Below are 14,682 nucleotides of genomic sequence, written 5' to 3' on the forward strand. Positions count from 1 at the left end.
TGCTTGAAACAGAAAGAAAGGAACTTTTAATTCTGGGATTTAATGATTAGAATGGTTTATCATTATAGAAATAGTGTGTATGATTGGGTTTTTGGAGGCAAAAGTTAATATATTTGAGAAAAGAAGGAAGGAGAGAGAAAGGAAGAAAGAAAAAGAAAAAAGCGAGAAAGAATGGAAGAAGAGAAAGAAAGACAAAAAGGAAGGAAGGAAAGGAGTGGAAGGAAGGAAGCAGTGAAAGGAAGAAAGAGAGAGAGAGAGAAAGAGAGTGGAAAGAAGGAAGGAGAGGAAGGTAGGAAGGAAGGAAGGAAGGAAGGAAGGAAGGAAGGAAGGAAGGAAGGAAGGAAGGAAGGAAGGAAGGAAGGAAGAGTGAGAATAGAAGGGAGAGAGAGAAAGTAAGTAAGTAAGTAAGTAAGTTTGATTGTCTGGTCTGTGCCTTGGAATCTTTTGCAATAAAAATATGTCAGTGGTGCCTGAAAGATAACTCATTGTCTCCTGTCTCACCTTATCTGGAGGAGGAATATGGTATAAAACAACCTTCCCCAACCTGCCAAAGTGTGGCCCAAATAATTCCGGGTATCACAGTCCTGACTCTTTCATGGGCAATGGGCCGAGGAATGAGAGCTGATGGTGCATTCTGCATAACAATTTATGTTGGGGTCCCACCTGCCAACTTGAGGTGAACAGCCTGTGATGTCACGGTTGGATGCAGCGGAAGAGCTGGGGGAACATTAAAGAAATTCTGACTTGCGGCGATCCTGAATGGACCGCTGGGATTAATTTTGAAAAAAAAAAATCTGGTTGCATCCATTTCCTTGCTAGAGAAAAGGGAATCTAATGTTCCTATTTGAAGGAGAGATATGAAAGGAAGCACATAAACAGTTTTCATTCATGTCATCACAGCTTGGCAATTGGCTGCCCAAAGAATTTTTTTTTTCTCTTAATAAACCAAGCTGTCACATTTAAAGTCAGTATTGGGAATTCGAGGAAACCTTCGCCAATAAAATTCAAGAATGCCTTTTTATTTTTCCACTTGGGAAAATGTTCTCAAGATGTTTTTCTCCTGAATTTTGAGCTGAATTTTGCAATCTCCCCCATCCAGGGATGAGATTCAAATTTCTTAACAACCGGTTCTGTGGGCATGGCCTAATTTGTGGGTGTGGCTTGGTGGTCATGTGACTGGGTGGGTGTGACTTGCTGACTGGGTGGGGTGACTTGGTGGTCACGTGACTGGCTGGCGTGACTTATATGTAAATATTGTAAATATTTATATAAATATTGAATTAATGTGTATATATATATATATATGTATATGTATATGTATATGTATATGTATATGTATATGTATATGTATATGTATATGTATATGTATATGTATATGTATATTCTGGCAATGCCTTCCTCCCTGATAATACCTCAGGTTTCATCAGACAACTGAAAGGAACAGCCTGAGATTAATCAGGAGGAAGAGGGCATATCGGAGCAGCCCCTGACAGGGAATCAAGTGGATGAATGTTGGCTTGATCCTAGGTAGCGTCATAGGAAGAAATGTGAGCTACAACGTAGGAGGCATGGGAGGGTCAGAGAGTGAGCTGAGTCATTGAGACACACCCTACAGGGGATAAAAGTGGGTGTGTTTTCTCCGGAAACTTTGTACGGGACAAAGTTTGCTTCTCTTCCAGGTTTCGTTGTGACTGTTTTTTGTGGTCTGCTTTGGAATCTTCAGTGAGTAGTTTTTTCTTGTTATCATTTTGGACTTGGCAGGCAGAGTGTGTTCTATAGAACTGGTCTAACTCGGTTCTATAGAACTGGTCTGAACTGGTAGAATCCCACCCCTGCCCCATCCCAATATCTGAAGATTGAACAACAACTTGTGTCCAGCTTTTCCAACTGACCTCATTCACACAGCAACTCAACCTTGAATTGTAGTTGATAAGCTACAGTGGCTGAGTCTACCCACTAGGCTAAGTTGATACCAAACTAACCAGCATGTCAAATTAGCTAACCAATCTACTCACACCTACCTTGCCCACCCAGAGAAATCAACTGCTTCCCTGGTTCCCACAACTTGCTAGTCTAGGCCAGATAGCCTTGGGTTCTTTGCAGTTGTGCATGTTGTGTGAATCCAGCTTTGTCTCAATAGGTTGTGGGAACCTGACCATTGTATTAAGTCATAATATATGTCTGTAGGATGCAATTCTGTTGTTAACTTGCAGCTAGGGTTAAGCAAATTGCATGAACGAGCTACTTCCTTCCCGATAAAGAGAGAAACCAACATCACCCATATATTGCACCTGTACAATTGAGTCCTTGGTACAGGATCAGGACTTAACAGTTTTCTCATTTCTAGGTTGTTGCTACATGCTAAGCTGGTCTAGAACAACTTGCCATGGCCAACTTGCTGTGGGACAAGAGTTACACTACTATAGAAGAAATGGTGAAATAGAATCATTAAAGAAAGGATGTCAAAGGAGGGACAAAATAAAATGTGAATGACAAAAATTAAAATTATTTTTCAAATTATTTTAAATAATTAAATCAATTGTTGAACTGTTCCACAGCGAATTGGCCATGGTGAGTTGGTTGTGGCAAGTTGGCTGCAGTGAGTTGTCCTTAATCTGCTTAGCATGTGGTTACAATAGGCTAGAAATGAGAAAACGAGTTGTGCATGGTGAGCTGGCCATGATGAGTTGGCCACACCAAGTTGTCCCATTCTGGACTAAGCCACAAAAAGGCTTAGAATGATCTAGAATTCAGCAACTTCAGCCATACGGAGCAAACCTAACTTAAAGATTGGTGTTAGAAGGAATGGCTTATTTATCCCTTTCTCCTTCTATGTCATGCTTTTTTAGAACATTCTAATCCAAGCCAATCTACCGTGTTTCTCTGAAAATAAGACCCTGTCTTATATTATTTTTGCCACCAAGAAAAGGCACCAGGTCTTATTTTCAGGGGATGTCACCCACTGACTAACCTCACTTGCGTGTGTCACCCCTGGCCTCCTTTTCACTCTCAGAGGCCTTCAGGATCTTCTTTTGTGGCTGGCACGTCTTTTCTGAAGACCTCTGCAGCTGATAACAGAGCTCTGGATCGATTCGGAGCTTTGTTATCAGCTACAGAGGCCTTCAGGAAAGCCTTGCCAGCCTTGCCAGCTGCAGAAGAAATGGCTGGCAAGGCAGGTGTAAAGTCTGGCTACATCTGTCTAAAGGTAAGTAGTAGGGCAGCTCCACCCCACCATCTCCACCTTAGCTTAATTTTTACCTGTGCACTCTGGAGTGGGTGGGGTTTTTAATTAGGGCTTATTTTGGGGGTACGGCTTATATTGGGAGCACATGTAAAATCGAGCTAGGACTTACTTTCAGGGTAGGTGGTATTTTCAGGGATACAGGTTATCTATCCAACTATCTATCCAACATGGATAAACCCACTCTCTTTTTTGTGTACACACAGACCTGCATCTCTGAGAAAGAACAGTGAATTTCTTAAGAAATTCCCTCTTAGGAAAAAATAAAAACACCCTCAAAATATCATCCTTTCCCCATCCTGGGACCCTTACAGGATGGAAAATCCTGGGAATTGTGTCTCTAAGACTTCTGGAGTCTCCTTTCAAAGAGCTAAAGGAAATAGAATACAGGGAAGGAAAAGGAGAAAGGCAGACAGGAGGATTTGGCATTTGAACAGGATGTTTTCTGGGAAAGGGTGGTGGAATATGCAGCTTCATTATTATGCAGAGATTGTTAGAACAGAACAGACCACCGTTCGTTCTGCATCACATCCCGGACTGTTCAGTTATGGCTCCACTTAATTCAGTGGGAGGTTATTGTCCTTTCTGTAACCTCCATTATGCATTCAGCATCATTCATACTCTACCATTCCATAATAAAAAAGGAGAAGTGTATATTGATTAAAAAATAAACAAATAACCATGGGCACACTGTGCATCCAGCATTAAGTCAAAGAAAACATTCCTAGGAAGATGTGAGTTTCATCCTAAAGAGAACTGAGAAGAAAGAAAGAAAGAAAGAAAGAAAGAAAGAAAGAAAGAAAGAAAGAAAGAAAGAAAGAAAGAAAGAAAGAAAGAAAGAAAGAAAGAAAGAAAGAAAGAAAGAAAGAAAGAGGGAGGGAGGGAGGGAGGGAGGGAGGGAGGAAAGGAGGCAAGGAAGACAGGCAAGAAGGAAGGCAGGAGGAAGGAAGGAGGAAGGAAGGAAGGGAAGGGGAAAGAGGAAAGGGAAGAAAAGGAGGCAGAAAGAAAGGGGAAGAGGAAGGAAAAAGGGGAGGGGAGAAGGAACAAAGGTGACATCATTTGTTCTCCTTCACTGGCTTAAGAAAAGGGAACGCAAGCTGAGCATCCCATGATTTCCTGAATTTAAAAGGTAAAATCCACTGTTCATTTTTGTAGAGGTTCTGGGAAAACAGTTCTGGGTGTTCTCTGATTCACAATAACCCCTAAAGCTTTCCAAACAAAAAGATGGCCCTAGATCAGACCAGCATTTTGAAGTTGTGAAGTCTGCGGGATGCCACAAATGTGCTCTGATTTGTACCTCCAGCCTTCAGATCGACTGTCTCTTCTTCTGGGTTTCTAGTGGGGAACAGTCGTCTGTAAACAACCTTTCCCTTTCTCAATGTTTGGGAAAATCCGGTTAAGAGAACTGCTACCAAAACAAGCAACTTTTTTTTTTTTTTTTTTTTGCAAAGCTGTCTCTTTTCTCAGCTACAGAAACCAATCCCCTTCTGGGGGATGGTTTGCCTGTCTCCCTTGCATTGAGCTCAGCTAACTGGTGGTGTCTTCATGGGAGCAATTTTTATTGGCAACAGCATGGAAGTGCATTACAATTGGGTAAGATTACAACCCTGGGATTTTCCAGCAATGGTTCATTCAACTACTGTCTTGATCCAACCCAACCCAGCTCTTTCTGAAATTAGCCATGGTTAACAAGATGTTGTTGCTTGCTGTAGTAGACCAGTGACCCCTAACCTTTTGAGCACCAGGGACTGATTCTGTGGAGAGATTTGGGGTTTGGGACCTCTGCTGTGGACTACTGGAACCCAGCCTTGGCAACTTTTAAGATTTATAGACTTCAACTCTTAGGGAATTCTGGGAGTTGAAGTCCACAAGTCTCCTCTCATTCTCTTTCTCCCCCCTCTCTTTTTCTCTCTTCCTCTGTTTGTCTCTTTCTTCTCTCTCTCTCTCTCTTTCTCTGTTTCTCTCTCTTTCTCTGTTCCTCTCTCTGTTATTTTCTCTGTCTTTCTGTTTCTGTTTCTGTTTTCTCTCTCTCTCTCTCTCTCTCTCTCACACACACACACACACTTTCTCTCTCCCCCTCCATCTTTCTTTCTCCCCTCCCCCCATTCAAATGCAAGGGTACACACATCAATTTTCAATCTTAATAACCATCAATTTTAATAACCATTGGACAAATTCCAAATCATACCAGGGTCAGGATAAGAAGGTGGGTTTAACTGCATTTAAATTAAATTAAAGCCATTTACAATACATTATAGACAGCTAAGGGTTGTTCCCCATGAATCTGACAATTCCTTCCCCTTTCTGTCACATTAAACATTCCAATTTAGTGACCATTATACTTGGAGGGGCTCCGAAAGCTACATTAAAGCTTTCAGGGGGCATCTGTGAGCTGAGTTCTCAAATGTATCCCCATAATATAGTGCATTATTCTGCACACACACAAAATAGCCGCTTGCCTTGAAAGTGTAAACATAAAAGGAAATCCACAGGATCGGGGGAAAAACAGAGGTGAAGTCATACATTGAAACACATTCAAATCATACTTATGTACTTAGATATGCCTTATGCTTTTCCCTTTTGAAGTAAATCATGTTATGCAAAGGCTAGAAGACAAGCGAGGAGAAGCAAGTCAAAGAAATAAGAGATAAGAAAGGGAACTCAAACTAAATCTGATTTATATCAACCCCATTCATTAAATCTCTCCAGTTCTTTCATCTTTGCAAAGCATCCTTGTTTTCTACCGCATTTATTCACCACTTCATACACACTGTTGTTGTTTTTAATCCCCTCACTTTATTTTTAGGATTGGATTAGAATACCAAATACAGAATAACAGATCTGGAAGTGACATTGGAGGTTTTTCTAGTCTGGTGTTTCAAGCAGAAACCACTATACCATTCCGGACAAGTGGTTGTCCTGTCTCTTCTTAAAAACCTCCAGTGATTGGAGCAACCACCATTTCTGAAGGCAAGATGTTCCACTGATTGATTGTTCTCTCAGGAAATTTCTCCTAACTGCTGGGTTGGATCTCTCTTTAACAAGCTTCTACCTGTTACTCCTTGTCCTGCCTTCAGATCCTTTGAAGAATAAGTCAACACTTTCTTCTCTGTGATAGCCTCTGAAACCCAACCATGATTTTCTGTTTTCCTCTTTTCTCAACCCAGTTATTCTTCTCTCATATATTGATTTGGCAATTTGACTTTCCTTCCTTCTTTCCACCAAAGTTGCTCACTTTTGTAGAGTAAATAGTACAAGATCCATCTTTAATCATCATCCAATTTTTTCCTTGATCTGTTCTCTTCTTGTCATGGATATCTGTAAGGGAGGGGGTCAAAGTATCAAGATGGCGGCCACAAACATTGATCAAAGCCCACCCTCTTTTACATCGCAATGTCTGTATCTATATAATTTATATCTATATCAGGGGTCTTCAAACTTGGCAAGTTTAAGACTTGTGGATTTCAACTCCCAGAATTCCTCCTCCAGTCATGTTAGCTCAGGAATTCTAGGAGTTGAAGTCCACAAGTCTTAAACTTGCCAAGTTTGAACACCCTTGATCTGTATATCTATATCTATCTCTATCTCTATCTCTATCTATCTATCTATCTATCTATCTATCTATCTATCTATCTATCTATCTATCTGTATATATGTATGTGTATGTGTACACACACACACACACACACACACGTATAAGGGGTAAGGCTTTTGTCACAGGGTTGTAGCAGCCATCTTGACTGTTTTAACCCCCTCCTTATGGATATCTCTGGTTCTTCTTTTATTTTATTTATTCTTCTTTTATTAGATTCTTAAGTATCCTTAAACTAACATTTTCAACACAAGATGAAAGTTTCATCTTCTCAGGTAAAAGGGGGCATAGCGGGCCTTAAATCTTGTTCACTGTCTGAAGTCACTTGCTTGAGGTGGGCAACTAGAAATGGAATGAATGAATATAAGTTAACCTCAAATGACATTCTGATCCAGTTTCAATAGTCTTGTTTCCACTAGTTCGTCTTAACTGTTGGTTTCACACCAGCTTGACTTAATGGGCCATTCCACCCATTTTGTTTCCGTAAAAAGTAGATTGAAACAAGAGTGCAAAGGTTTTTTTTTAAAAAAAACTAAACAATGGAAAAAAGGGTGAATTGTTCCGAATGCAAAGAGAAATTCATCCCAAGCAAATAAGAAACCACATGGAAGCCAATGTCACATGGAGAAGTACTGGGAAAGAAAGTCAAGTCAGATGCTATCGATTCAGCTTTCCAGAAAAGAGAAAGAGGAAAAAATTCAGAGGAAAACAGTATGCTTATAAGACATCAGAAACATATAATGGTGGTAATAATTAAGATGTTCACCACAAGTCTCAAACCGAGCCATTTTCTTTTGAATCGTCTGGATTCTGTGTCCCATTTTTATGCCTTTCTTAAATACATGGAGCTCTCAAATTGCTTTTCTTTTCTTTATTAACCCCAGGATCTTCTCCAGCAACCCCTGCTGACAATCAAAAGCAGAGTTTTCCAACAGTTTGAGATGGGAACAATGCAAACGCTCCAGCAAATGCCTCAAAGGACATTTAACATTTTACAGAAAGCATCATCTACCCTGACAGACAGCGTTAAAAAAAAGAAAAACTCCAATGAGCCTAATGAAGTTTACTCTGCTTTAATTACCAGAGGCAGGCTACAGAAATGTGGCCAAGGGTTACAGCTTCCTGTATTCCTCGACTTACGGCACTTCGTTTAGTGACTGTTCAAAGTTACGATGCTGACAAAAGTGATGGCAACCCATAAAACATTCCTATGCCTGTTTTAGTAGTTGCCATAAAAAAAGGGGAGGAGGAGGAAGGAAATCTGGAAGAGCAGTGTAGCAGTTGAAAGCGAAAGCACATTCCAACTCTTCTCTTTAAAAGATTGTAACTAAAATACCACAGCTTTTGCCCGTGAAAATATTTAATTCGAGAACATGAATGATGACACCCAGCCCATGAACATGCTCAATTGGAGAACCTGGTTTATGACACACCCAGGGGGGAGGGGGAAAACAGGGTGACAGGTGACTGTAAATTACGTATGCCAGAGTTGGCTTCATACAGGGCAGTGCCAGTATGTTGCCTCTAATGAGTCCTTTGAAGTTTCTTGAAGTTTGGCTGGAGAATCATGATTTAATTAGAGTGATCGCTGGAATCTTGACAAGTGACTTATGGCCATTTTTCACATGTATGGCCATTGCAGCATCTCCATATTTACTCATTTTTACAACGGTTGCAATGTCCTGGGGTGGCGGGATCCCCTTTTGTGACCTCCTGACAAGCAAACTTAATGGGGAAGCCAGATTCCACTTAACAACCGTGTTATTGACTTCACATTTGCAGTGATTCATTTAACAGCAGTGGTGAGAAAGGTCATAAAATGGGGCAAAATTCATGCAGAACAAACGTTTCATTTAGCAAGGGAAATTCTGGGCTCAATTGTAGTCGTAAGTTGAGGACTACCTGTAATTTCTTCAGCTGTCCTCAGTGTCTGAGTTGAGTTTTGCAACCTGGGCATGGTGTCATACTTGTTAATCCTGGTTATTGCAAATCTCCACCTGTGTCACCTTAGGTGAGTTCCGGCCATGAAAAGGTTCCCTACCTTGATGTACCTGGACCATTGACGACTCTCCATGTTGGGAAAGCCAGAGTCTTTCTAGGAGTTTTTTTTTTTAACAGATTAACATTGTTGGAAGGGACCTTGCAGGTCATCTAGTCCAACCCCCTGCCCAAGCAGGAGACCTTTCACCATTTATGACAGATGGCAGTTCAGTCTCTTCTTGAAAGTTCCAGTGATGACGCTCCCAACTCCTGAAGGCAACTTTTGTTCCATTGGTTGATTGTGGTCAATGTCAGAAAATTCCTCCTTATTTCCAGGTTGAATCTCTCCTTGATCAATTTCCATCCATTATCCCTTGTCTGGCCTTCGGGTGCCTTGGAAAAAAGCTTGACCCCCCTCCTCTCTGTGGCAGTCCCTCAAATATTGGAAGACCGCTATCATGTCCCCCCTGGTCCTTCTCTTCCCTAGACTAGCCAGGCCCAGTTCCTGCAAGTGTTCATCGTATGTTTTAGCTTCCAGTCCCCTAATCATCCTGATTGCTCTTCTCTGCACTCTTTCCAGAGTCTCAATATCTTTTTTTATAGTGTGGTGAGTTTAATAGCTCCAGTGCTTTCTTTCTGACTTAAAACTAAGGCACTAGGTTAGAATGGAAAGCACCTTTGGCATCCACCTATTTGACATCTCACAGGTTTACAAGAGGGTCTGGCAACACTCAGACTATGCCTGGCCCTTGGCCCACTTTCACACAGCCCTCCATTTCGCTTCAAAAGTCATCCTGCTCCATCCATGCAGCTGCTGCTCAGAAGGAAACGAGGGAGAGAAGGGGAGGGAGAAAGAGAGAAGGGGAATAGAAGTTTTGTGGTCCTGACCACTTTTTGCTAGGGTTTGCTTCCATTGCTAGCCTTAGTTTTGAAGAAACATGTTATTTAAAAGCAAAAGTCCCTAAACAACAGAGGCCAGTGAAAGTCTTCCCTTCCTTTCCCATCTTCCTCTCCTCCCCTCCCTTTCCATTCTTCACTTCTATTTCTCTTTTTCCTTTTCCCTTCCTTTCCTTTTTTTCTTCCACTGGTATCTCCCTTCTCCTTCTGCTTCCCTTCCCTTTCCATCTTCCTCTCCTCCCTTCACTTTCCACTCTTCCCTCCCCTTTCCCTTTTTCCTTCCCCCCTTTCCTATTCTTCTTCTATCTCCTTTCCCTTCCCATCTTCCTCTCCTCTCCTCCCCTCCCTTTCCACTCTTCCCTTCCCCTAACCCCTTCCCTTCCCTTCCCAGTCTACCAGAGTACAGACCACTGCCAATTCTGAGTGTATATTTGTGCGTGTCTGGGGGAGGGAGTTTTTCCAGGCTGTTCCATTGTTCCTATCCTGCATGTTCTTTCTGCTCACCTATGACAATGAAGCGAGTGGTTGCCATAGATAAAGCAATCTCAGAAGAACAGCAAGTTGGCTTCTGCCACGATTGCCTTCAAAAATTTTGGAGATGACTTTTCACCTTCCTGAATTGTCCGAACAGAGCTGATTTGCTCCAACTTTCAAAGTCCTCTTCCGAGCGCCAATGTTACCCAATAACTGGTTCAGCCCAATAAACCAAACTGATGATAGGTAACCAGGACCCAGAGCACTGTTATGCTTCAAGAACTGGTAGAGGTGTTTGTAGGAATCGAGTCAAAAAAGTCAAGATGGCGGCCACAACCACCCCCTTTTTACTTGTACCCAGATTCCTTTTTCCAATAGAAACCAGTCCAGCAGCAAAACAAAATGCACTTTCTTCTTTCTCCGCCTTCCTCACACAGAAGAACTGAGCTGTAAAAGCTGGTGTCCCTCTGGCCTGCATCAGGATACATTTAACCTAGTTACTCAATTAACCCATGTCCTGGGTTCACACAAGACACAAAGCCATCATCACCTAAAGAGACTTAATCTGCAGAGCAGACTAAACCACAAATCATGAGATGTTCACCCTTGCTAAGGAGTGTCGATCAACATGAAATAATAAAATTTCTTGCCCTGGTCACCACTATGTAAAAAAAAACGATGTTGAGACTCTAGAAAAAGTGCAGAGAAGAGCAACAAAGATGATTAGGGGACTAGAGGCTAAAATGTATAAAGAACGGTTGTTGGAATTGGGTATGTTTAGTTTAATGAAAAGAAGGACTATGATAGCAGTCTTCTATTATCTAAGGGGCTGCCACAAAGAAAAGGGAGTCAAGCTATTCTTCAAAACACCTGAAAGCAGGACAAGAAGCAACTGATGGAAACTAACTGAGGAGACAATCAACCTAGAACTAAGGAGAAATTTCCTGACAGTGAGAACAATTAATCAGTGGAACAACTTATTTATTTTATTTTATTTTATTTGGTTTGTCAATTGCTTACAAGATAATAGGTAAAGACATAGTTATGAATACATGAATACATATAAGAAAAATAAAAGAAACAATAGGACAGGGACAGGCACAATAGGACAGGCACATTGGTGCGCTTATGCACGCCCCCTACAGACCTTTTAGGAAAGGGGTGAGGTCAATGGTAGACAGTCTAAGGTTAAAGTTTTTGAGGTTTGGGGAAGAAACCACAGAGTCAGGTTGAGTTTTCCAGACATTGACCACTCTGTTGCTGAAGTCGTATTTCCTGCAATCAAGTTTGGTGTGGTTAACCTTGAGTTTGTATCTATTGTGTGCTCTTGTATTGTTATGGTTGAAGCTGAAGTATTCATTGACAGGTAGGACATTACAATGTATGATTTTATATACTATACTTAGATTGGACCGAAGGCGGCATAGTTCTAGGTTTTCTAGGTCTAGAATTTCAAGTCTGGTGGCATAAGATATTCTGCAACGAGTAGAGGAGTGGAGAACTCTTCTTGTGAAATATTTCTGGACTTTCTCAACTGTGTTAATATCAGATACGTAATGTGGGTTCCAGACTGATGAGCTGTATTCGAGTATTGGTCTAGCAAATGTTTTGTATGCTCTAGTTAGTAGTGTAATATTACCAGAGAGAAAACTACCTAAGATTAGGTTAACAACTCTTAATGCCTTTTTGGCTATGTAGTTACAGTGGGCTCTAGCATTTAGATCCTTAGAGAGGAGTACTCCAAGGTCCTTGACAGAGTTTGGATCATCAACAACGTCTTGACTATTCAGCCTGTATTTTATTTTCTGGTTTTTTTTGCCAATATGTAAGACGTTGTGAGTGCTCCAACACTGGAAGTTTTTAAGAAGAGATTTGTCTGAAATGGTACAGGGGGAGGAGAGAGGAAGCCACCAAAGACTGTAGAGGACCTTATTGAAGTTCAAGGAGTGGAATAACAGGGTCAGAATGAAGAGGATCGGGCTGCCCAACAAAGAGAGGTATATGTTGGTTTTCTTTTTCCCTTCCTCTCCTCTCCTCTCTTCCTCTCTCCATAAAGCCATTACAAATTAAATGCCACAGATGTAAATGCTTTGAGAGCCGGGGGTGGGGGTGGGGTGAACTAGAAGACCTCTAAGGTCCCTTCCAACTCTGTTATTCTGTTGTTCTAGTTGAGGATATGGTGGAAACTGAAACCCAAGATAGCGACTTCCCCCAGTCTCAAATCAGATTGGATCTGGCAATGCTTCTGTTTGGTTTTCCAGAGCCTCTGAGTCCTTTGGATGTTGTCAGATACCCCTTGAAGCTTTTTCTCATTCATTGAATTGCTCTGCTAGACCACAAGTGACCCCCCTCCTCATTTCTACCTCCATCTTTATTGATACCAAGAAGTGCCGTGTCCAAACAAGAACCCCTTGAATGGTTGTCTTTCTAGTTCCTTCAGGATCCTGCAAAGAACTTTTTTTTTTGGTACTCCTGTCAATGCGAATAGCCATTAATAACCCATCAGCCTTTCTCAATGGGTTGGACTCCAAGCCCTATTGTCCACAGCCGGTCCTTTTCTAGCCCTGCCTGGATATGAGCTAGTGATCTTTCCTTCTAAGGTAGGCTTGCCAAATCAAACTAAGGCAGGGTTGATTTAACTGTGGCTTATAGAAGGAACTACAACGGGGTGGAATCCCACCCAAATTAAAGCCAGGAAATCAAAACCAGCCAGGCACGTAAAGCCCACCTCCTTTAACTCACTTTCCCTTCCATGCTACAATTCTGTTGTGGAAGTGAGGCGTCTTGGGAGGGGGTGTGTACGCAGGTCTGCACAATCCGCCGAACAATGAACTCACCCAACCGGCTGGGTTCTCACACGTCGCCTTCAAACCCACCAAAACAAGTCACACCGCCGTTCAAACGAACCGGGCTTAGCCCGTTCTACGAAGGCACGGAACCGGCTGGATTCGGGGCTCTGGGACGAGGTCTTCCCTGGACTAAGACGGGGGGTCTTTTCCAAACTCCTCCCAGGGGCTTGTCAGCTTTCCTCCCCCACTTCCTCCCTTTAGGGGTCTAAGCGCGGGGTTGCCAAGGCAACTCAAAGTGGGGTTTTCGAGATGGAGGTGGATTGGGGGGGGGGCGCTGACCGGCGGCGATGTCCCGGAATGGTGCCGCGCCGGCTAGAAAGAGCTGCGCTCTGCACCTGCTCAGGGGAAGACTGTCGCGGTTCCCTGGCTGGCAGTGGAAGCCAATGCCAAGGAGGAGCCCCTTCCCCAGAGAGCAAGGAGAAGAAAGAGGGACGGGGGGGCAGAGAGATACCCCAACCGTCCAGGGAAATTTCCCCTAACAATCGCAATTGAGGAGCGCGCTGGGCGGGGTGGTTTCCTCCACGCCACCCCCCCCCCCTTTCGCTCTTTGCAAACCTTTCCCGGCTTGGCTAGTCCCTGATTCTTTATTTATTTTTTTTTTAATTATTTATTTATTTTGAGATAAAAAGAAAGCGACCCCCCCAATCTTCCTCCCCGCAAGCTCCCGGTTTCTCCTTCCTTCTCCAGCCGCCGAGGCAGAAACAGGCTGCGCTGGAAACAAAGAAAACTCCGGCGCCCCCTCCCAGCCCTTCCCCGAAGTCCTCTTCTTGGCACCCCTTTCTTCCAGCTCTTTTGTCTTCTCTCCCACCCCCACCCCCCACACACACACCCGGCCCAGGGAGTCCCCCTCCCGGCTGTCTAGGCAAGCAAAGCCGCCCCCTTGGCCCCACCTGTCGGACCCACCTTTCTGCCTCCCCCCCCCGCGCGCCCCGTTTATCAGCTCCCCCCCTCTTCCTTCTCGCCCCCGCCCCTCCCGGGTTTTCTCCTGCTTCCAAACTGTCCTTAAGCAGCCCCAAGAGAAAGGACCCCTGGCTGGCCGGTGGGCGGGGAGGATGGGGGTGGCTGGGTGGGTGGGCTTGCCCTTCTCTCGCGCGCCACTTCTCGTACCCGATTTCCAGCTCGATCTCGGCGATGTCCGCGAAGAGCAGGATCCCCACGAGCAGGCTGAGGAGCGCCAGGGTCCAGCTCCGGCAGGGCAGCGGCATGGTGCCCGGGGCCAGCCCGGCCGCGACAAGATCCGAGGGGCGGCTGGAGGGAGAGGAGGAGGAGGAGGAGGAGGCTGAACGGCAGAAAACGGCGTGTTGGGGGTGTGTTGGGATGGGGGGGGGCGGGTTCCTCTTGATCCTGAACGCCCCTCCGCTCCCGATCCTGAAGGAAGCGGTCCCGAAACTGCCCCGAACGCTAAGACGGGAGTTTGTGGCAGAGGGTCCCCCTTCCTGCAGCCGCCTCGCCGCCCCACCCGCCACCCTCGCTCCCCCTTCACCGCATCTTCTGGCCGGTAAATCCAACTTCCATCTCTGCCCAGGATGAAGCTCAGTCCCCTCTCTGTATCCCCTGCTTTGAGCGACTGGAGGGCTAGGGAGAAGACAAGGTCTCTGCCTCCCTCCCCTCCCCTCGTCTTTCTCCTCCCCTGTACAACGCCCCTTTGC

At 44.0% G+C, this 14,682-nt stretch overlaps 1 protein-coding gene across 2 annotated transcripts in view; it reads right to left on the reverse strand.

Annotated features, from left to right (window-relative positions):
* ST8SIA2 (ST8 alpha-N-acetyl-neuraminide alpha-2,8-sialyltransferase 2) overlaps positions 1-14,630 on the reverse strand; it is a 38,039-nt gene extending 23,409 nt beyond the window's left edge. The window contains exon 1 of one of the 2 annotated variants that reach the window (XM_087972829.1): positions 14,141-14,630. In XM_087972829.1, the coding sequence (XP_087828955.1) occupies positions 14,141-14,238 (98 nt within the window). In that variant the 5' untranslated portion in view covers positions 14,239-14,630. The remainder of the gene's footprint in view (positions 1-14,140) is intronic. The other variant, XM_087972828.1, reaches the window with a different exon arrangement.
* Between the last annotated feature and the right edge of the window lie 52 nt (positions 14,631-14,682).

Source organism: Notechis scutatus, chromosome 11 (assembly GCF_049901735.1).
Source record: "Notechis scutatus isolate UNSWTSFEM ecotype Mainland chromosome 11, rNotScu1.2, whole genome shotgun sequence".
Taxonomy (NCBI): Eukaryota; Metazoa; Chordata; class Lepidosauria; order Squamata; family Elapidae; genus Notechis; species Notechis scutatus.